This window comes from Lissotriton vulgaris, chromosome 3_1, assembly GCF_964263255.1.
Source record: "Lissotriton vulgaris chromosome 3_1, aLisVul1.2, whole genome shotgun sequence".
Taxonomy (NCBI): Eukaryota; Metazoa; Chordata; class Amphibia; order Caudata; family Salamandridae; genus Lissotriton; species Lissotriton vulgaris.
The window spans coordinates 1,534,753,059-1,534,775,834 of NC_141689.1; the positions used below are offsets into that span (position 1 = coordinate 1,534,753,059).

General features: G+C 53.0%; 2 protein-coding genes across 4 annotated transcripts in view; one reads left to right on the forward strand and one right to left on the reverse strand.

Moving 5' to 3' along the window:
• LOC147728143 (uncharacterized) overlaps positions 1-22,776 on the forward strand; it is a 330,065-nt gene that overhangs the window by 144,630 nt on the left and 162,659 nt on the right. The gene's annotated exons all lie outside the window — the stretch shown is intronic.
• The window catches only part of AIMP1 (aminoacyl tRNA synthetase complex interacting multifunctional protein 1), a 157,497-nt gene that overhangs the window by 89,331 nt on the left and 45,390 nt on the right, over positions 1-22,776 (reverse strand). For 2 of the 3 annotated variants that reach the window (XM_086962027.1, XM_086962028.1), the window contains exon 2: positions 7,457-7,590. In XM_086962027.1, the coding sequence (XP_086818153.1) occupies positions 7,457-7,565 (109 nt within the window). In that variant the 5' untranslated portion in view covers positions 7,566-7,590. Of the gene's footprint in view, positions 1-7,456; positions 7,591-14,412; positions 14,505-22,776 lie in introns of those variants that run through there. The other variant, XM_086962026.1, reaches the window with a different exon arrangement.

Here is a 22,776-nt window from a genome sequence, read left to right on the forward strand (position 1 = left end):
AAGCCAACCTAGAGGCCAGTCAAGAGGACATGAAGAGATGGTATGACCAGAACGCCTCATCTATTGAATTCGAGCCGGGGCAACAGGTCTGGGTAATGTCCCCCACAGAACCGTGCGCTCTCCAAGACAAATGGACGGGACCCTTCAAGGTAATCGAGCGCAAGGGACCCGCCACCTATCTGATCGATATGGAGTCCGCCCGGAATCCGCTCCGAGTCCTCCACACCAACAGACTGAAACCCCACTTTGCACGAACAGAACTCAGCCTCTTGATGGCCACAGACAACGGGGTTGAGGACGACTCCGAGCCTCTCCCTGACCTCTTGCGGACCCAGGAGCAAGACGGCTCCGTGGATGGGGTCCGACTCTCGGAGACCCTCACCCAGGAACAACGCCAAGAGTGCCAAGCCCTCCTATCACGATTTGCCAGCCTGTTCTCCCTCACCCCAGGTGTCACTTCCTGGTGTGTGCACGATGTGGACACCGGAGACAGCCCTCCTATCCGCCACCGGGCCTACCGCGTACCTGATCGGGTACGGGCCTGCATCCAGGCGGAAGTAACTAAGATGCTCACGCTCGGGGTCATCGAGCCCTCCGACAGTCCATGGGCCAGCCCGGTCGTACTGGTCCCCAAAGCAGCCGCCCCCGGAACCACACCCGAACTCCGGTTCTGTGTCGACTACCGGGGCCTGAATGAAGTCACCAGAACGGACGCACACCCCATCCCCCGGGCAGATGAACTGGTCGACCGAATGGGCGCTGCCCGCTACCTCAGCATCTTCGATCTAACGGCAGGCTATTGGCAGATCGGCCTCACACCCCGAGCACAAGAACGTTCTGCCTTCTCCACCCCCGATGGCCACTATCACTTCACGGTCATGCCCTTCGGCATGAAAAATGCCCCAGCGACTTTCCAACGGCTCGTCAATCAGGTCCTGGCGGGGCTCGAAGAGTTCAGCGCCGCCTACCTGGACGACATCGCTGTGTACAGCCACCACTGGACCGAGCACCTCCACCACCTCCAAGCAGTGTTGCAAGCCCTTCAGCGAGCTGGCCTCACGATCAAGGCCAGCAAATGTCAAATTGGACAAGGGTCAGTGACCTACCTCGGACACCAAGTGGGAAGCGGTCTAGTGGCCCCTCTTCAACTGAAAATTGCCGCCATCCAGAACTGGCAACCCCCTAACACTCAAACTGAGGTGCGAGCCTTCCTGGGCCTCACGGGCTACTACCGAAGGTTCGTGAAAGACTATGGTACCATCGTGGGGCCTCTCACCGAACTCACGTCGAAAAATCAGCCCAAGAAGGTGAACTGGACCCCAGAGTGTCAAGCGGCCTTCGAACAGCTAAAGGCCGCCATGTGTTCCGCTCCTGTACTCCAGGCCCCAGACTACAGCCGGGAGTTCGTCGTCCAGACGGACGCCTCCGACCAGGGCATTGGGGCGGTCCTGTCCCAGGTGAACACCGAAGGCCTTGATCAACCGGTGGCCTTCATCAGCCGGAGACTCCTACCCCGGGAGCAACGCTGGAGCACCATAGAGAGGGAAGCCTTCGCTGTGGTATGGGCCCTCAAGAAGCTCCGACCCTACCTTTTTGGCACCCACTTCCGGGTGCAGACTGACCACCGACCCCTGCAGTGGTTGATGCATATGCGGGGGGAAAACCCAAAACTGCTACGCTGGTCCATCTCCTTGCAAGGTATGGACTTTACCGTTGAACACCGGCCTGGGTCTGACCACGCCAACGCGGATGGCCTGTCCCGGTTTTTCCGCCTCGACGAAGAGAGTCCCCAAGAGGATGGGTAACTCTCCCCGCCTTCAGCTGGGGGGGACGCATGTTGGACAGGCCACGTGACGGGCCGCTCTCCCCCGGCTCGACCAAGCCCGAGCCAGTCATACAAGCACCACACCCCACCATTGCACGTCCTACGTCCCCTCAGGGACACCTGCCCCCGAGCATGATAACCTCGTGGGTCCGATCCACGGCCGACCCACGCGCCCAGCCCGGGCCGCCATCTTGGACACTTCGCCACGAGGCCGCCTGGCCCCCGATCGACCTCAACCCTGGGCCTAGCCCGGCCTCAGACATTCCGGCACCACCCTCCACCCAGGAGGTGAGCGAGCTACTTGGCCAGTCAATGGGAGAAAGAGGTGTCGATGGTTCTCCCCCGGCCAGTGCCGCTCGCCCATCGCCTCCCCGGGCGCTGGCTCCACCCCCCTGCTGGGTGTCTGGACTCCCTCATCCCGGACCTCCCGACCTCCAAGTGCGAGGGTCCGGACATCAAAGCACGCCAGCCCTATAACTGGGGCAGCTCCAGAACAGGAAGGCAGTTGTATCTTGGAGTCGAGAGACGAAAGAAGAACTCATCCTGGACGGACTACTGGCGCTGCCGTAGCTCTGTCCTGTGCACCATCATCCTGCCTGGTGGCGCTGCCACAGCCGTCGTAACCTTCATCCTTCACCGTCGTCCGGATCTGCTGGCGAGGCCGCGGACCGTTGTAACTGTCATCTGCATCGGGACCTGCTTGGCTTCTCCACGGCCCGTCGACCATCCTTCATCCACCTCGGGACCTGCTTGGCTTCTCCACGGCCCGTCGACCACCCTTCATCCATCTCGGGACCTGCTTGGCTCCTCCACGGCCCGATCAGCAACCACGCCGAGCTCGAGGATTGAGAGCTATTGAACTCATTGGTAACTAAGACTGTCCCGCTACCCTTTTCCTCAACCAGAGATCAGAACCGAGGGGACCCCTGAGTCCAGACCTCCTTGTATTATATCAACGTAACCTAAGAAGTGCATATAAAGTCTCGTTAACCTTCAATCTGGTGTGGTGTCCGTCTGTGGGGGGGAAGTTACTTATCTGTACAGTCGTTGGAGACGGCTCTCCCTGGAGACCTCTCCCCGTAATCTCGGCCGACCCTCCCGGTCCGTCTAACAGGGTGTCTGAAATGGAGTGTGGCTGTGGTGCTTTTACTTGAAATGGAGTGAGGACATAGAAGCTAATTAGGTTTTGAAAGAAGTATTTAACACATGAGGATTGAAGGTGGGTGCTGGGAGAGAGCCCACAGTGAGGCATCTTATCAAGATTCTTGATGAACTGACTTTAGGTGGTTGGAATGGTATGTTGAATGATAAATTTGTTCCCCCTGAAAACTTGAGGAAAAGGACCATGGGAATACCCCATGAGGGTCATCTTGGCCAAACGCTAACTAAAAGGAGATTAAAGGAAAATATTTGCCAACCAGGAGTAGATGATCAAACCACAAAGTGGGTTGAAAGATGCACTGTTTGTAGGGAAAGTGAGATGAGATTCAAAATGTGTGCAAACTGAATTTGTGCCATCGAGGATCCAAGGCATGGAGTACCATTTGCTTGGATTCTTTTTTCACCTTTATCTGGTGCAAGGAGTGAATTGAAGAATGCTCTTGTTTTAGTAGATGTTGATTCCAGGTGGTCAGTGGTCAAATTTTTGAAGGAGGTACGTACAAAAAGTGCCATATCTTATCTGGAGGGCTGATCCAGAGAGGAGGGTTTCCCAAAAGTTATTTATAAGGACTAATGGTACTCAATCAATCAATCAATCATTGACACTTATAGAGCGCGCTACATACCCGTAGGGTCTCAAGGCGCTGGGGGGGGGGGCTACTGCTCGAACAGCCAGGTCTTCAGCTTCTTCCTGAAGGAGAGGTGGTCTTGGGTCAGGCGCAGGTCGGTCGGGAGGGAGTTCCAGGTCTTGGCGGCCAGGTAGGAGAAGGACCTTCCTCCTGTAGTCGCTCTTCGGATGCGGGGGACGGCGGCGAGGGCGTGGTTGGCTGATCGGAGGTGGCGTTTGGGAGCGTAGAAGTTGACTCGGCTGTTGAGGTAGCTCGGGCCTTGGTCGTGTAGGGCTTTGTGTGCGTGGGTGAGGAGGCGGAAGGTGATTCTTTTGTTGACGGGGAGCCAGTGAAGGTCTCTCAGATGTCCGGAGATGTGGCTGGTTCGTGGGATGTCGAGGATGAGTCTGGCTGAGGCGTTCTGGATCCGCTGGAGTCTCTTCTGGAGCTTGGCGGTGGTCCCGGCGTAGAGGGCGTTGCCGTAGTCCAGTCGGCTGGTGACGAGGGCCTGGGTGACGGTCTTCCTGGTCTCGGTGGGGATCCACCAGAAGATCTTCCGTAGCATGCGCAGGATGTTGAAGCACGCCGAGGAGACGTTGTTGACTTGCCTGGTCATGGAGAGGAAGGAGTCCAGGATGAAGCCCAGGTTGCGTGCATGGTCTGTCGGTTTGGGTGCGGTGCCCAGGGCGGGAGGCCACCAGGAGTCGTCCCAGGCGGAGGGTGAGGGGCCCAGGATGAGGACCTCCGTCTTGTCCGAGTTCAGTTTCAGGCGGCTGGTCGTCATCCACTCGGCTACCTCTTTCATCCCTTCGTGCAGGTTGGCTCTGGCGGCGGCGGGGTCGTTGGTCAGGGAGAGGATCAGCTGGGTATCGTCGGCATAGGAGATTATGCTGAGGTTGTGTTTGCGTACGATGGCCGCGAGGGGGCTCATGTAGACGTTGAAGAGGGTGGGGCTCAGAGATGATCCTTGGGGGACGCCGCAGATGACTTCGGAGGCCTCTGACTTGTACGGTGGTAGGCGGACTCTCTGTGTTCTTCCGTCGAGGAAGGAGATGATCCATTCCAGCGCCTTGTCCTGGATTCCGATGTTGCTGAGGCGCCGTACTAGGGTGCGGTGGCAGACCGTGTCGAATGCCGCAGAGAGGTCTAGGAGGATGAGGGCCGCTGTTTCTCCATTGTCCATCAGGGCTCGGATGTCATCGGTGGCGGCAATGAGGGCGGTCTCGGTGCTGTGGTTGGCTCGGAAGCCGGACTGTGAGGGGTCGAGGGATCCGTTCGTCTCGAGGAAGGCGGCCATCTGCTTGTTGACGGTCTTCTCGATGACTTTGGCTGGAAACGGGAGGAGCGAGATGGGGCGGTAATTCTTGAGGTCGGTGGGGTCCGCTGTTGGTTTCTTGAGTAGAGCGCTGAGTTCGGCGTGTTTCCAGCTCTCAGGGAAGATGGTGGTGTCGAAGGATGTGTTGATGATGTCTCGCAGGTGGGGTGCGATGACAGCGTCGGCCTTGTTGAAGACGTGGTGAGGGCAGGGGTCGGTCGGTGATCCGGAGTGGATGGAGTTCATCGTGCGGATGGGGTCTTCGGTGCTGATCGGGGTCCAGGCGTGGAGGGTGGTGGTGGGGGGTGGTTGTTCGGTCATGGTGTGCGTTGGTTGGTTGTTGAAGCTGTTGTGTATGTCCGCGATCTTGTTGTGGAAGTATGAAGCGAGGGAGTTGCAGAGGTCTTGCGATGGGGTGATGTCGTTGTTTCCTGCGCTGGGGTTGGAAAGCTCTTTCACGATGTTGAAGAGTTCCTTGCAGTTGTGTGCGTTGTTGTCCAACCGGTCCTTGAATGCTGTTTTCTTGGCGGCGCGGATCAGCTGGTGGTGTTTCCAGGTGGCAAGTTTGAAGGAGGTCCTGTTGTCTGGTGTCGGTTCCCTTCTCCAGACTTTCTCGAGGGCTCGGCAGTTCTTCTTGGAGCTCTTGAGTTCGTCGGTGAACCATGGGGCCTTCTTGCTGCCGGGTCTGCTAGGCGGGGTCCTCAGTGGGGCGAGCTCGTCCGCGCAGTTGCTGATCCACTTCGTGAGGTTGTCGGCGGCCTGGCTGGGGTTCGCTGAGCTGGCAGGAGGGTGCTGGCTCAGGGAGGTGGCGAGCTGGTCTGCTGTGATCTTGTTCCAGCTTCTGCCGGCGGCCTGTTGCTGGTGTTGGTGGGTCGTTGTTCTCTTGAAGGTGAAGTGGACGCAGCTGTGGTTCGTCCATTGAAGCTCTGTGGCGTGGCTGAAGTCGATGTCTGTGCTGGAAGAGAAGACTGCGTCGAGTGTGTGTCCGGCGAGGTGGGTGGGGGTGGACACCAGTTGCTTGAGTCCCAGGTTGGCGAGGTTGTCGAGCAGGGTGCTGGTGTTGCGGTCGTTGTTGTTCTCCAGATGGAAGTTGAGGTCTCCCAGGAGGATGTAGTCAGCGGAGAGGAGGGCATGCGGGCTGACGAAATCGGCGATGTCCTCGCTGAATTGCGTGCGTGGTCCAGGGGGTCGGTAGATCAGGGTGCCTCTGAGGGTGGTGTTCGGGTTGGCGTGGATCTGGAAATGCAGGTGTTCGGCGCTGGTCAGAGTGTTGTCGGTGCTGGTCGTGAGACGGATGGTGCTCCTGTGGATGATGGCGATGCCTCCTCCCATCTGGTTGGCGTTTCGGTCCCTCCGGACGATCTTGTAGCCCTCTGGGATGGCGATGGCGATGTCGGGAGCTGAAGAGGCGTTCATCCAGGTCTCCGTGAGGAAGGCAATGTCAGGGGCTGTGGCGTCTAGAAGGTTCCAGAGTTCGATGGCGTGTCTGTGGACGGAGCGGTGTTGAGCAGGATGCACTTGAGGTGGGTGCTGCTGGTGTTCGACTTGGCGGGTGCTGGTGCGGGGCAGGTCCGGGTGCAGGTGAACTTGCAGGCGTGGCAGCTGAAAGGTCCGTGGGTACGTCGTGGAGTGGCTTGATGGCATTCTGGGAGTCGGCCGGTGTTGTGAGGGTGGCGGCGGAGTACGTCAGGCGGGTCGGTCGGGGTCCTCGTGGGCCAGGGGTCCTGGCACTGGGCGCGGTCCAGGCGCGGACGGGCGTAGACGGGCTTACCTTTAGCGCGCCTTCGGCGCACAATCGGCGCGCCCGCTGCGCATGACCGCTGCGCGTTCGCACGGTCGCCATTTAAGGCGAAGTGCGCGGGTGGGCGGAGCAGCTGGGAGGCGGGAGCGGGGAGGGAACAGAAGAGAAAAGGGGCGTGGCCACAGGCGGTGGCGGGAGGCGGGAAGCGGGGAGGGAGAGCGGAGGGCGGCGAGGTAGGCGGGCAAACAGGAAGGAAACTGGACACGGCAAAGAGGATAAAATTACATTAACAGGCACAAATGGAGGGAAAAATAAGGCAAAAACAGGAAGGAAAACGATGGTACAGCACAAGAGAATACAGGCACAATAGACGGGCAAAACAGAGGAAAAACAGCTAAAAAGCGATCGGACGGCACAGAAAAAAAAACAAGCACAAATTTTGGGCAAAAACACTGGCAAAACCAGAGGGGAACGGCCAGGCGTCAGCGAGGCCGGCGGCGATGCAGAAGGCAGGCAGAGGGAGACACACGCAGCAGCTGGTGGCCGTGCGGCGCGGGGGTGTCCCACAAGTGGGTCACCACTTACTTCCAGAGATGTGAGGCATTTTTGGACAGTTGGTATGGTGTTAGCTCATTGTACCACAGAAAATGGTTTATAACAATAAACTGTGCATCATTGGGTATAGAAAAACCTATACGTCATGAAGGATGGATTTAGACATAGTTCATAAAAAGCCAATGTGTCTATCGTGTCAAAAACAGCCAAGAGGTGAGCATATGCAAATGGTAAACTAGAGCGAGACATACTTGCTTTCTCTTTTAGAAGGGCGACTTGCTGCTTCAGGTACTCAATAACTTGGTCCGCCTCTGATGCCCTCTGCTCCAGTCTGTTTAACACAGGGTTCTTAGCAGCCATCTTTAGCAAAGAGCGGGCAAACAGCCTAAACAGAAGAGATATAAAGAACATTTACTGAACTCGGCCAATATTGGAGAGAGATGCCACACATTAACTACTTAGCACCACAACAGTCAGATGTAAAAGAACACTTGTAACATACAATATCAACTGTTCGGTGCACAAACCACAACGAGAAGTAGACTCTGGACTGGGCACCACCTTGGGTCATGATGTAAACAATTTATGGGAGTAAGGCTGTTTCCCCCTCTATGTAGAATGCTAAATAGCACAAGCTGGAAACTCCTTCTGATTACTGATCAGAGAGACAATCGGCAGGACAGTTACAGGGAGCATCCACCAAAGACAAAGCAAGAAGAGAACATAAATCTAATCAACATATAGCCATGAAAGCCTGTTACAGAGATAAAAGAATTAAACACTAAATAATAAAAGGACGTTACAGCTTGTGGGTGCGAATAGAACCACTGTGGCTAACCTGTGAAAGGATCTCATGGAAAAAACTTTTATGGAAACCGATTTACAAGGATAATTGAATTTGCATAAGTGGTAAAATTTAAAGAAAAGACGGATTACTGAATTGCACATTAAAAGTACAGTTAAGAAGAGAAAAATATTAAGTTAAAGAGCAACTTTTGGCTAAAAACTGACAGGCTGGTTGTTAGAAATGGAGGTCCCTAGTTGGCACTGGCTGGCGCCACTGTCCAAATAGGGACCCTTCTTCCTAAGTCAGGGCAAGTGGGTCACCCTCTTTGACAACCCCTGCTCAACCCTGTGGTAACGTAGCACGAGCATTTAGGCCTATCTCAGAGGCAGTTTGTGAAGCGTTTATGACCATGTACAATAAGGCAGTAATGACACCACAAAAAGGACACAACTCAGGTAGATATAGAAAAAGAATGTCTTTATCTAACAGTTTAACTCAAAACTCTCAGAGCGTTTCAACAACTACAATTCACGTCAACCCATAGGGACTCAAAGAGATAACGTATTCAAAGCGTAACACTGACTGTGTTCAAGGATGGGGCCTACGCGGCCTGTTGCGCACCAGGTACCTGCAGTTGAAAGGGGAGGCAGCACGCAGCTTCTCGAAGAAGCAGAAAGGATGGCAGGTGGACTCCCAGCGGCCACAAGAAGGGGCTGCAGAGGTCTGCAGCATGCACCCACAATGATGCGGGCACTCAGTGACAAGCGGGCTCTCAGCAGCATGCGGCTGCCCGGGTTGTAGGTGGGGAGGACTCTCCCCGTGTAGCTCCGTGGTGGGCGCACAGCGGCCGCAGCCCTCTCTTAACTGCGGCGACCCACAGGACAATTCCAAAGGGATGCAAAGTTGTCAAGGGTGCAGGCGCTCCGCGGCTTCAGCTCTCCCTCAGCAGCGGCGGCCCACACGACAAATCCCGATAATGCACAGTAGAAAGGGGTGCGGGCACTCAGTGGCTACAGCCCTCTCTTGGCTGTGGCGGCCCACACGGCAAATCACGATGGTGCACAGTAGCAAAGGGTGGTGCACCCTCAGCGGCTGCCGTTCCCTTGGCGGCGGCCCACGGGACAAATCACGATGGTGCACAGTAGCAAATGGTGTGAGCCCTCAGTGGCTACAGCTCCCTCTCGGCTGCGGCGGCCCACGGGACAAATCACGAGGGTGCACAGTAGCAAAGGGTGTGGGCCCTCAGCGGCTACAGCTCTCTCTCTGCCGCGGTGGGCCACACAGCAAATCATGATGGTGCACAGAAGCAAAGGGTGTGGGCACTCACCAGCTACAGCTCTCTCTAGGCTGGGGCAGCCCCGGGGTCAAATCACGATGGTGCACCATAGCAAAGGGTGTGGACACTCAGCGGCTACAGCTCTCCCTCGGCTGCGGCGGCCCAAACGATAGTACAGTTTCCAGCGGTGGCCCACACGGATCCTGCGGAAGGTTGGAGGGTACAGATTTAGGCAGGCTCCCAGCGGTGGCAGCTCTCATCTTAGCTGCAGAGGTTCAGAGTCAGGTGGGCGCTCAGCGGCAGCAGTTCCCTCTTAGCTGCAGCAGCCCGCACAGGTTCAGCAAAAGTTTAGAAGATCTCAGCTCAGACACGGGTGGGCTCTCAGCAGCGGCAGCTCTCTCTTAGCTGCAGCGTCCCGCACAGGTTTAGCAAAAGTTCAGAAGATGCCCAGTCCGCGGTCCTTACAGTAGAACTAGAGGCTCCGGATTACTCAACAGGGGCCTCACCTGCAAGCACAACTCCTCACACAGGAAATCCGACAGCTGACTGGGTGAAGTCTAACGTCCCTGAGACTTCGGCAGGAAGCGCTCTCGATTTAGGCCCTCGGGTAGTTTCTTTGGCAAGCTGGGTGAAAGTTGCAAAGTTCTTTCCTCTGTTCACTCGGACAGAGTTTTGTCTTGACATCCAGAAGGAACCCCTGGCCAAAGTTCCAGCGCAGCATTTTATACCCAAAATGTCTTTGTTCTCCAGTCAGAAACAGTTCCTTGGGGTCGGGGAGCACTTGGTTTACGAGGCGACATCCTGCCCTTTGAGAATGAGGGTGTCTGCTATCAGACACCCAGTGGGAGGTGGAGCCGTCATTCACCTTGCCAGGCTCTGCCCTGCTCGGATCAAAGAGTCAGCCCTCCCCACACTTTGACTACCAATCTCTCTCTCCGGCCAGGTCTGACCCAGCTGGCCCTGCTGCTCCAAAACCAGACTGCCAATAAGCATACTCGCAACAGCCCGCAGTAAAGCTTTAGACAACAAACTACCACGTTCTCAGGAAACACATTTCACAACATATGGTACCTAAACGGTCCTTACTAAAAGGTGGCCCTCCCTGGCCTGAGCATAAACATATCAAAGTCGAAGTCCCCATCGGGTTCCTAGGGCCGTATAGGGTGATAGAAAGTAATCCTTAACAAACAGGCTATAATGATGTAAGCATTAGAGTTATCCTTATTCACACAGTCATTTATATACAAGGAGCATTTGCGCTGTAGCACTGATTAGCAGTGGCACGGCGCCCAGAACATCTACATCCAGCCAACATACAAGACAGGAAGAGTCACAGGGGAAGGGAGACCCACGCCAATGATGCCAGGTCTAACACTAGTCATATAACTTTGTTAAATAGGTCAGTTTTTTGCGAAATAAAATCACTTCTAAAAGGTTTTAAGTCAAAACAGTTCACTAATTTTAGAAGTATTTAAATTGGACCAAAACGAGCGTGTGATGTATAGCGCCGACTCTTTGGCACTACAGAGTCTGCTCATCTGTTTTCTTAAGAATGCACTCTCAGTCTAGAATGCCTAAAACACATATGCAAAAAGGACTTAGCAGCTGTGTCTAAAATCATGTCCTCAAAACCCCCTCTACTGACCAAGAGGGGAAAGGAACACATGAAACGATTAGGAAACATGCTGATCACACCATCACAAAACATTCCGCGAATTTCATGGTTAGACCACCGATAATTCAATAAAGGGCCAGCTAGAATTGGCCTCACAGCTTAGTCATGGCGAGAGTGGCATTTTTTTGGCTTTTACTAGAAAAACTGTTCAGAAAAATAATGAGTGATAGACACAATCACTCTGCATTTCATTTTTTGTATGCGGTCTCTCTTAAATAACATTCTCTTGCATTGTAAGGGAGAAGTCACCATGTCCTCAGAGAATTGGACGTCCCATGTTGAGATTTTTCAGGCATGTGCTGGAATAAGAGTGGCGTAGGTACATGGAATAACTTTGTACCATTTTACTTGGACGCGGACAACAAAAATCTGCAACTAAGAAAAGTCTAGAGGTAGGAGGGGCGCTCTAAAGATCAATATTCATGATCTAGTAAGTCAGCCTATATGGAATTAAGGACATAGTCGAAGAATAGCATGTCTTAGACTTACTCTGCAAATAAAGTTCAAAATCAAGGAACTAGAACAGCCCTACGTTCTTTCTAGCAATCGATTTTAGCGGTCATTTTTCGACTTTAAGATGTGCATGAAAAACTGAGGTCTGCAAAAATGCTGCTTTGGCCATAGGTCTTTACAAGGGCAACACCACAGGTGAAAAACATCTAGCCCAAAAGGCAAATATTTGCCAGTTCCTAACACTACTAAAACAGGGGCTACGTTTACCAAAGGTAAATTGTTAGCGGTAGAAAGATGGAGAACAGCTTTTACCAGCCGTTTGCAGATAAAAAGCAGCAAGGACTTGCCTAATTCTGCAGTTCTGGCGGCAAGGTCCATTTTGTAAGAGATCAAACTAGCCAATTTACTCGCTTTTAAGAAAAATGAATGTTTCAGAAAATGGCCTTTGCATTATGAACAATTAGAGGTCTCTCAAGGCCACCTAAAAACGTTTTCATTACAACGTCTTCAATCAGAGAAATCAGAGCTGCAAAGGAGAAAGTAAACACATTTTATAAAACCCTGGCCACAGAGCCTTAGTGCGGGAGCCATTAAATGTAATGCTCTGCAGCATGTCCTGGCCAATAGGGTGATAACACATAGAATGACACAAACCAGAAATAAGTGCAGTCTTGAGGCAGGAATGGTGTAAACATCCTTTTATGTTTGTATAGTCAGTTTAAACCCTATGCTACTGTGGAAATGACCGGAGGCTGCCTGAAAGAAAGCTAGAGGCCAGTGCAGTCTAGTCTAGCTTGAGACAAACATTTCATTCAGTAATTTAGGAAGCACCATGCTCATTGCAGGGAATCGTATTTTCGCTGAGCATAGGACAAGTAATGCAGTCACTCCACATATCTACCCCCAAATTGAAAAAGAAGGACAATGGGATGCATGACCAGCAAGCTGAGAGCACGTGCTTTTAGGAATTTCTGAACCAAAAATTGGGTCAATCTGTCGCTATTGGGGAAAGCGTTGTTGCAAAGACCTTAGTTTGCCCGAGATGTTTAGGTGGATGAATTTCTGGAACAATATGATGAGGCCCTGCAGTGTTCTTTCCTTCTCTAGAAGGATATCTTACTGTGACAGAGTTGGCAAAAGGGTGTCTACTCTCTATTCTTGAAAAACCTGAATTGGGACTTTAAATGCAGCACATTTAACTACTGACAGTTCCCTTGGGCAGCATTCCATCACTTCTCTTTTTTGCTCACTGCACCACTGATGAGAGCCAACAGGCTGACATTCAACTTGGGTTACCCGTCTGTCTCCGGGCAGGGGCACGACTCAATTGCATACTTAGTGCAACGCCTTAGTGATCAAACAAATGACAATGCTGCTAAGAGCGATAACCGGTGGTTCAATATTAAGCATTTCCACTCTCCACTTTGTTAGCCACTATTGATCCTATGAATTATATTGCCAGAGCAGTGTTATTCTTGGAACAGAACTTCTTAGCCATGGAGTTCTCACATAGACACACAAACTTCCTTGAACCGAGTCTCACAAGAAGGGAGCACAGGAGCACGCACTTGAACTCACATAAGCATGGAGAGGCCATTCAGACAGATGGTGCGGAGGGTGCGAGGGTCCCCACTCAGAGTGTGTGGCGAGGATGTACTTATATAATTCTCTGGGACAACTAAGCTGGCATGTGTGCTATATCCTAAGTATTACATTTATATGAGTAACTATGTCTGAAGTTCCTTTCACTAGCCATGGGCTGCACTGAGCTTTTAACATACTGGAGAGTTAAACAGAGACGGCGAAAGGAATAAGACTGCATGACAAAGAGAGGGTACAAGAGAGTAAGACAAAAACAAGAAGAAAAAAGAAAAAAAGGGACAGAACTCAAAGGAGAAATCCTGCAAAAAAGTACGAGAATGATATGAAATGGAGAAAGAACGAGTGATAAAGGAGAGTGAAAATGTGTTTGCGGCCTCTAATAATATAGGCTATAGAAATCGAGAGCAAGACAAACTGGCACTTTGAGTTAACTCGTGGCAACGTGGTCAGGGCATGAGGTATTCGTCGATGCTTAATGTTTTTTTAAAAAACACTGCTTTCAATAGTCACTTGATTCAGTACATGAGACGCTGAGAAAGTATGATAAATACATTTACTTCCCCCCCCATTTTAAAGTTTATATCCTATTCTTTCTTCCCGTTGGTTTCCCAATTTACATATTCTGCTCATGCTCTGTCCTTTAGATCCAAGTCGGAATCCGACTGGCCCCCTCCAAAAACGTAACGTCTTCTACAAAAAGGTGCAACTCTACACAAAGCAAGAAAACACTAATGCACCTGTGCATTTAATGTATCAGATTCTAAAAATATCCTCGAACACGATGGCAAATAGCAGGGCAGTGGTAGCGCGGCAGAACTGCACAAATCCGCACAATTGTTCAATATTACACTTCACCGTGAACATTCGAATATGTGATAATTAACTTAAGCTGAAAGTGACTCGTGAAAAGGCACCATGCTACGGAAAGAAAAAGTTAAAGCCATCAACGTAACATTTATGTTCACTCTCCTACAGACCTACACATCGACTACGTCCATTTTTAAGTGCATTCTTAAATAGCTGCGGTCATCCTTAACAGTAGGTAACTTCCCAACAAAAAAAAAAGCATTTTCGTCCGTCCTAAAATCCTGCAGACAAGCGAGTGCTTACAGCAAAATAAGAAATACCAAAAACGTTGAGTGTTTTTTAAAAGTATCTGGCTCTCCCGCCGGGAAAACCGAAATGCCCCAAAACAAAATAAAACACAAGCTTACACACAAGTCCCCCATGCATAAAAACAATGAGGCCTAATTACAGACAGGAAGCTTTGCAGTTGGCAGGAGCGAAAAGAATATATATATATATAAACGTTTAGTTTTACCTTACCGAGGAGCGAAAAGAATATATATAAACGTTTAGTTTTACCTTACCGAAGAGCGAAAAGAATATATATAAACGTTTAGTTGTACCTTACCGAAGAGCAAAGTGTGTGTTCTTGAAGCAGAAAGAGGCCCCCGAGACAGCTGCTCCTCTGTCCATGTGCAGGCAGGCTACCAGCAACTGGTTCCTGTCAATCACTAGCAGCCTCTTGCATTCCTGATAAAGAATGTCCGCCCCAATGGTCCTAAACACAGTCCTTCTCCTCATATCCGTAGCAAATGAATGGGCCAGCAGACAGGCACATGGAAATAAACTGGGTGGACAAAGGCCCGTTGGTGACTCCAGTGAAGGTGTGCCCCTTTTTTTGCCAAAGCGTATACCTCCCCACTCAAACGGCAGTGTCGGTTTCAGAGGCAGAGAAGACAAGAGTCCAAATTACAGCGCTCTAGCTTCAAACATAAGTGATCCTGGGCAAATTCATTCATAACTCAGTTGCAGTATCGTCATGTGTGCCAACATGGGAATACTTAGGCTGAGGTGACAGGTTGGCATCTAGCTTGTATATTAACAAGCATTTACAATGCAATGGTCTCGGCATTATTAAAGGTAGAGCTATTGGCATTGCTCATGACATTTTTTTTAATCTTAAATAAATGGCATTGTCATTAACACTGCCAATAGGTTAATCGTTAAATAAATGTCATTGTCATTTACAATGCCAATAGGTTAATCGCTCGCAAATGCATGACCTGTTGCATTTACACCCACACAGAGCCACACACACAAAGCCACCCACACACACATACAGAGCCACCCAGAGCCCCCCACACACACCCGCAGAGCCCCCCCCACACACACCCGCAGAGCCCACCCCACACCCACAGAGCCCCACACACACCCACCCAGAGCCCCACACACCCAGAGCCCCACACACCCACAGAGCCCCACACACCCACAGAGCCCCACACACCCAGAGCCCCACACACCCAGAGCCCCACACACTCACAGAGCCCCACACACTCACAGAGCCCCACACACTCACAGAGCCCCACACACCCACACCACCCCCCCCACACACACACCCACAGAGCCCTCCCCACACACAGACCCACAGAGCCCCCCCACACACACACCCCCACAGAGCCCCCCCACACACCCACAGAGCTCCCCCCACACACACCCACAGAGCCCCCACCACACACAGCCACACACAGAGCCACACACACACACACAGAGCCACATATACACACAGGAGAGCAAGCACAGCGAGGGGGCAGGGAAGCAAGCACAGCCAGGGGAGCAAGCACAGCCAGGGGGCAGGGGAGCAAGCACAGCCAGGGGGCAGGGGAGAGAGCACAGCCAGGGGGCAGGGGAGAGAGCACAGCCAGGGGGCAGGGGAGCAAGCACAGCCAGGGGAGCAGGGAAGCAAGCACAGCCAGGGGGCAGGGAAGCAAGCACAGCCAGGGGGCAGGGAAGCAAGCACAGCCAGGGGGCAGGGAAGCAAGCACAGCCAGGGGGCAGGGAAGCAAGCACAGCCAGGGGGTAGGGAAGCAAGCACAGCCAGGGGGCAGGGAATCGGAGGGGGAGAGAAGGGAAAATGTAAGTGAATATTTCTGTGAATTACCTAAAACTTCTAACTCAAAGTTCTTCTATTTGTCCTCCACTTTCTCTGCACCCCAACACTACTGCACCCCGCTTTACTAATTTTACAGGATTTGGGGAGACTCCTAGATAACACCGCACATATTCAACGCCGCCGAGCCCAGGCCCGGCAAGAAGGTGAGCTCCGCCTAACTGTAAAAACACGTCAGGCTGGCGGGAAAGACCTAATCAGAACCCCATGTGGAGGCGAGGCCTGGCCACATCCGCAGTCATTTCATTCTGACAACGGCACATGTGGTACAAACAGAACATTCCTTTTTAGGTTTTGCCTGGCGAAAGCTGCGCTTTCTGCGCAGCTTTTTCGCGCAGGCGAAAACCTGATGAGAACTGTAGTGTGCTTTGGGTCGGCCCTCGTCATTCATTGGCTGGCTCCATAAATGGAGCCTAGCCATTGGACGAGGGGCCTGTCCGTCAATGCCGGACCAGACACGGGGGCGTTCCTGACATTCTTTGGCTTTTGCCGACGTCACGCGACGCCGGGAACGCCCCCGAGTCTGTTCCGGCATTGCCGGCACTTCTGCGTCTCTCCTCCCCCGTTTCCCGCCCCGTGACTGGCCGGCCGGCCAATCCTAGCGCGGCCGGCCGGAAGTGCCCGCCCCCGCAGCCCGGGGGAAGAAGGAAGACGGCAAGAAGTATGGCGGCGCCCGCGGGGCTCCCGTGGCCTGGAGGGAACCCCGGGAGATGCGGAGGACGTTGCCGGTCTCCCATGCCGAAGAGGGAGACCGGAGAAGTGCCAGAGAGATTGTCGACGTTGCCGGTCTCCCGTGCCGAAGAGGGAGACCGGAGAAGTGCCGCCGTCGCAAGGTGCAGGTGAGTCGATTTGTTTTTTTTTTTCCCCTCCTCTCTTCCCCTGCCTTCCTGCCCCAACCTCTCTCCCCCTGTCTCCTACCTTCACTCGTCGCTACGGGCCGCCGCTTAAGCGAGGTCGCTGCCGCCTTGCAATCTCCACGAGGCAGGACGCTGTCGTCTCCGATGGGCTCCGCTGCCTGCTTTCAGCCCCCGCCGGATCTCAAAGCGGGCGTCAAGGGCAGCAACGGCACAGGGGAGCTCTCCGAAGTCAAAATCAGGCTTCTCCACTCTCGTTGGGCCTATACGATGATAATGACGATGGACGGCGGGCAGGAGCTCAGGAAAACGTCCACCCTCTCTCCCGCAGTGGGAAGACTCCCGATGATGCCGTCTGCGTGGTGCCCCTGGAGTGTTCCACCAGATACAGCCCCCCCCCCCCCCCGTCGTCCATCGCCTCAGTGCCTCCGGGGCTCCACGCCAGCTCAGTCATGCGCCTGGACAATGTCTTTCACCCGCTTCTGCACTCAGCTGCACCGCCGGGCTCCTGGGTCAGATCTTCAGGCCTAGCTTTGTCGGGCCGTGTGGTACCCCCGAGGCGCAGCTCCGGCGATCTGGCTCTCGCGGTTAGGGCTGCTCAGCTGACTGTCCCGTCCCGTTGCTCCCACAGTGATATCGGGTTCTAGGCGGCTGTACTCCCTCAGTGCCTCTGGGTCCCTCACACCAGCTCAATTGTGCGTCTGGACCATATCGCTCACCCGCTTCGGCACTTGGCTTCACCGTCGGGCTCCTGCGTCCGCTCTTCCTGCCTAGCTTGTGTCGCGCCGTGCTTTGCCCCCGGGGCGCAGCTCTGGGTGTCGGCGGTCGGCCGCTGTGCCTCTCTCCCTATGCTGTTGTCTGCTGCCGCGTCTTGGTGGTGTAGTCTGGCTCTCGCGGCTGGGGCTGCTCGGGTGTCTGTTCTGGCCCTTACCTCTCTGCTGGTTACGCGCCCCTCGCCGCCATCTTGGGCCTTACTGCCCCCGTGTTTCCAGGTTCTAGGCGGCTGTATTCCTGTGTCGGTCCTCCAGTGGCGTCTAGACCTTCCGCCGGCTATTTACCCCAAAATCGGGACTTTTCAGGCAATTCCTAACGTCTGCTTCAGATCATCTCTCCGGAGCGGAGATGTGAGTCTTTACCGGCCATGCTGTTGGCAACGCCACCCCCAATGAATCTACTTTTGAGGCATAAAATGTGTGAACCATGTTCTAACGATATGAAGTGTAACCTGAAGAGGTTTTAAAAGCCCCCATGTCCAAAGAATTCCCATAAAGTAACGGGATTTAATTGGAGGCTGGGCCACCATTTTCTTACTGTGGATGGGCAAGAGATGCGAGATTTCTAAGATCCTGAAGCAGAACGTGATCTGCTGGCCAGTGGGAATTTTGAAATTAAAAATGACATTTGAATTAAGGGTCTGTATACATTTTGTGGCTCAAGATAATTGGGCTGTCAGCTTGTGGGTGTCTTTTGCACGTGTGTGCCCCTGTTGTCTGCTTGTGCCTCTGTGTGCCCCTGTTGTCTGCTTGTGCCTCTGTGTGCCCCTGTTGCCTGCTTGTGCCTCTGTGTGCCCCTGTTGCCTGCTTGTGCCTCCGTGTGCCCCTGCTTGTGCCTCTGTGTGCCCCTGTTGTCTGCTTGTGCCTCTGTGTGCCCCTGTTGTCTGCTTGTGCCTCTGTGTGCCCCTGTTGCCTGCTTGTGCCTCTGTGTGCCCCTGTTGCCTGCTTGTGCCTCTGTGTGCCCCTGCTTGTGCCTCTGTGTGCCCCTGCTTTTGCCTCTGTGTGCCCCTGTTGCCTGCTTGTGCCTCTGTGTGCCCCTGTTGCCTGCTTGTGCCTCTGTGTGCCCCTGTTGCCTGCTTGTGCCTCTGTGTGCCCCTGTTGCCTGCTTGTGCCTCTGTGTGCCCCTGTTGCCTGCTTGTGCCTCTGTGTGCCCCTGTTGCCTGCTTGTGCCTCTGTGTGCCCCTGTTGCCTGCTTGTGCCTCTGTGTGCCCCTGTTGCCTGCTTGTGCCTCTGTGTGCCCCTGTTGCCTGCTTGTGCCTCCGTCTGCCCCTGTTGCCTGCTTGTGCTGTTGGTGTGTGTGGAGGGCTCTGTGTGGCTGTGTGTGTAGGAAGCTTTGTGTGGCTGTGTGTGTGGAGGGCTCTGTGTGGCTGTGTGTGTGGGGGGCTCTGTGTGGCTGTGTGTGCGGGGCTCTGTGTGGGGGTGTGTGTGGGGCGGCTCTGTGTGTGAGAGAGAGAGATTTGTTTAAATACCAGGGTAATTGCCGGCAGCAGCACCCTTGCCGTGTAATGCCTTGTACTACATCTGTGTTAGCAGTCGCCTCAGGCTGTTGTTTTTTTTTAATGCAGGGGACGGGATTTGATCATGCCCATTACGCCGTATTGCTTTTCAAAGGCAACTGTTGCAGAGCCAAGTGGGCTGTTGAAAATTGTGTTTTCTCCACCTGCCCCTGTTGCCTGCTTGTGCCTCCGTTTTCGTGCCCCTGTTGCCTGCTTGTGCCCCTGTTGCCCGCTTGTGCCTCCTTGTGCCCCTGTTGCTCGCTTGTGCCTCTGTGTGCCCCTGTTGTCTGCTTGTGCCTCTGTGTGCCCCTGTTGCCTGCTTGTGCCTCTGTGGGCCCCTGTTGCCTGCTTGTGCCTCTGTGGGCCCCTGTTGCCTGCTTGTGCCTCTGTGTGCCCCTGTTGCCTGCTTGTGCCTCCGTCTGCCCCTGTTGCCTGCTTGTGCCTCCGTCTGCCCCTGTTGCCTGCTTGTGCTGTGTTGGTGTGTGTGGAGGGCTCTGTGTGGCTGTGTGTGTAGGAAGCTTTGTGTGGCTGTGTGTGTGGAGGGCTCTGTGTGGCTGTGTGTGTGGGGGGCTCTGTGTGGCTGTGTGTGTGGGGGGCTGTGTGTGCGGGGCTCTGTGTGGGGGTGTGTGTGGGGCGGCTCTGTGTGTGTTTGTGTGTGTCATTTGCGATAGATAAAGCTAGTGGCATTGTAAATGACAATGCCATTTATTTATGTTAAAAAAACATAAATAAAAATAATGTCAAGAGCAATGGCAATAGCTCTAACTTTAACAAAGGCAAAACCATTGCATTGTAAATGCTTGTTATGTTAATCTTGAAAGAAGTGAAGGATTACATTGCCCTGGACACGCACACACACCCACAGGCACACACACTCACGCACAAATGCTTTTACATACACAGGCAAACACACACACAGAGGCAAACACACACACACAGATGCGCACACACGACCAGGCACGCACACACACAGATGTACACACTGATAAGCACACGCGCCCAGGCACGCACCCACACAGATGCACAAACATATATACAGGCGCACATACACAGATGCGCACACACAGGCACGCGCACACACACAGACATGCATTCACATACAAAGGCAACCACACACAGGCATGTACACATACACAGATGCACACACACGGCCAGGCACGCTCACACAGACACACACGCGCGCACACACACACATTCATGTTTCCGTCTGCGAGGCTGGGAGAAAGAGTTAATTTCAAACTCCCTGAGTGTTCACATCTATGGATCTTATGGCCATCATTTACATGCATAATATCGCTCCATAGACCCAGCACATTCATGAACGTCCCGCCACACTGGGCTCCATTAAGATCCCCAACAGACCAACATGGCCCGTTACGGAGGTAAATATGACATAGTATTCCTCGGATTAAGACATATCTTTAGAACTCCATTAATTGCCAAAAGCACCTCTAGCTCACAGTATTTTCCAATAAGATCTATTCAATGCTCTGAGAATTGCCTCATTCATACATTTGCCTCTTACATCTCAATCAAGCATGCCCCACGAACACCATTGCCTAACAGATCGCTAGTTCAGTCGGACAGAAAAGCCTTCCAGCAGACAAAACGGCTTACCTCAATACCTTCCCCACGGCTTGTAGGACCATTTTGCAACTTAACCCGGTCTTGGAGCTGGGAGAGAGTCCGGGACGGTCCCCGCTGAAGCTGCTATGATCGCCTACCATGATAGGGAGAAGGAGCAGGAAGGGGGCTCGTGGGAGGGGAGAGCTGGGGACAGGGGGAGGCAAACCCGAGGGGTACCAGAAAGAAGTCTACAATTGCCGAAAGAAGTGGCTGTAATATGAACAAGGCCGGGGCTGGAAGGAAATTCAGACTAAAGAGCCCAGTTTATGGAAACAGACCCACTGCTGTGAATCTCAAGAAAAGTTCAGGTGATCCCGTTTTCTGATCTGCGTAAATATAATTAAAGTATTTTTTGTGGCATTAATAAAGACTTATTTGTATAACATTTCCACTGCGCTGCACAAAGGCCACCTTTATGCGGTGTGAGGGCTTTTTTTTTAATGGAGTTCAATTTATACACATTTTTTTGTATTTTTAGCTCTGGCTTGCGTGTGGATGGATGGAGTCTCTGGAAAAAGGAGTACCCTTTGAGCCCCCCTGTAAAAAAAATTGATACATTTCTTTTCAAAATAAAGAACTATTGAGGCCTCTGTGCGTGCGGTTAACCCGTTCGGTTCCAATTCAGTCAGGAAGGCATAAGCAGGGGAAAGTCTAGTTTCAGCGTGAACAAGTTTTAAAAGGTGTACGTGGGTATCATGCAGCCTACAGTGTGTAGTGTACACCTAACTCAGATGGATTAAGCTGTATTTCTTTTTGTGAACATAGCTATACTATCCCTCGCAGTAGTTGTTGGGTGGCGTCTTGGTCAGTAAAGCGGTTTTGGGGGATGGTCTTCAGAGGCGGAGGTGATGTTTTTTTTCCCAAATTAGTAAGGAAACCTCGCCTTGAATTTGGACACTGGTGAGAGAGAGTCTGCTGTGTGCAGATTATTTTAGAGAATGAAAGCATGCTCTAAATAGGAGGCATTACTAGTGACTGATTTACTGAGTGGGCGCAAGAGATCCGAGTTACAAGGTTTTCCCGACATCTCGGGGAGGGGGATACATAGTTTGGTGTGCCGGCTCTGCGCATCCACGACTCTGGGCGCTATCTTCGCATCACGTTCTGCCTCCTCGGATGCCAGGGTCGCATGTCTGCCCCCGCTCTCTGCTAGAGAGGACTCACCCACCCTACCCTGCCTTCCCTCTCACATCGCCTGCTCGCTGATTCGGTGAGCACCGCATTGGGTGCTTTTCCGATTCCATGCGCTGTGTGCCACCCCTTCTGGATGCCCTGGAGTGGGTACTGGTTTACTGCCCGTAACCCCCGATATCCCTGCACACAGTAAATTGCCAGTCCTAACCTCCCCCACAACTGTTTTCGGCTGTGGTAGAGCGCAGCCTTCTAGGCGCTTTTCCTAGACAGCAGAGCTCCGAGGATCTCTCCACTAACCACGCCGCGCCCCGCCTGCTCCCACCCCTGCTCGGGGCTGTGGGTGAGCGGGGCTCGCTCTGAGACCACGTCCCAGCCCCGTGCCAACTTTGGTTGGTCCTGCTGTCTCAAGGCGTTATTGAGCAAGGTGGCTCCATGGACGAGCGCTCTCTTAACATTCTCTGAATTTACCGACTTCTCCTGTAGGGGGCATGCTGCCAGCGAGGCCCCCACCAGCGTAGAAATGCAGCGCTATGGGCGGATGAGGTATGCTTGTGGTGAGGGGTGGATGTTAGATGTGTCCTAACATCCTCTGCCTTGCCCGACATCGGGGGGGGCGGGGAATACATAGTTCGGTGTGCCCGCTCTGCGCATCCACGACTCTGGGCACCTTTTTTGTAACGCATGTAATCCTAAGTCCGTATGCTTTCAACTGGTTCTTATGTAATGCAAAAATGTGCAATCTTTTTACGCATGTAACCGTCAGTCCTTATGTTTTCAACTGGATCCTATGTAAAGCGCTCTGACACCTTCGGGTAAAGTTTGCGCTATATAAAATTGCACAAATAAATTAAAAAAAATAATAAATCTTCGCATCACGTGCTGCCTCCTCGGATGCCAGGGTAGCATGCCTGCCCCCTCTCTCTGCTAGAGAGGACTCACCCA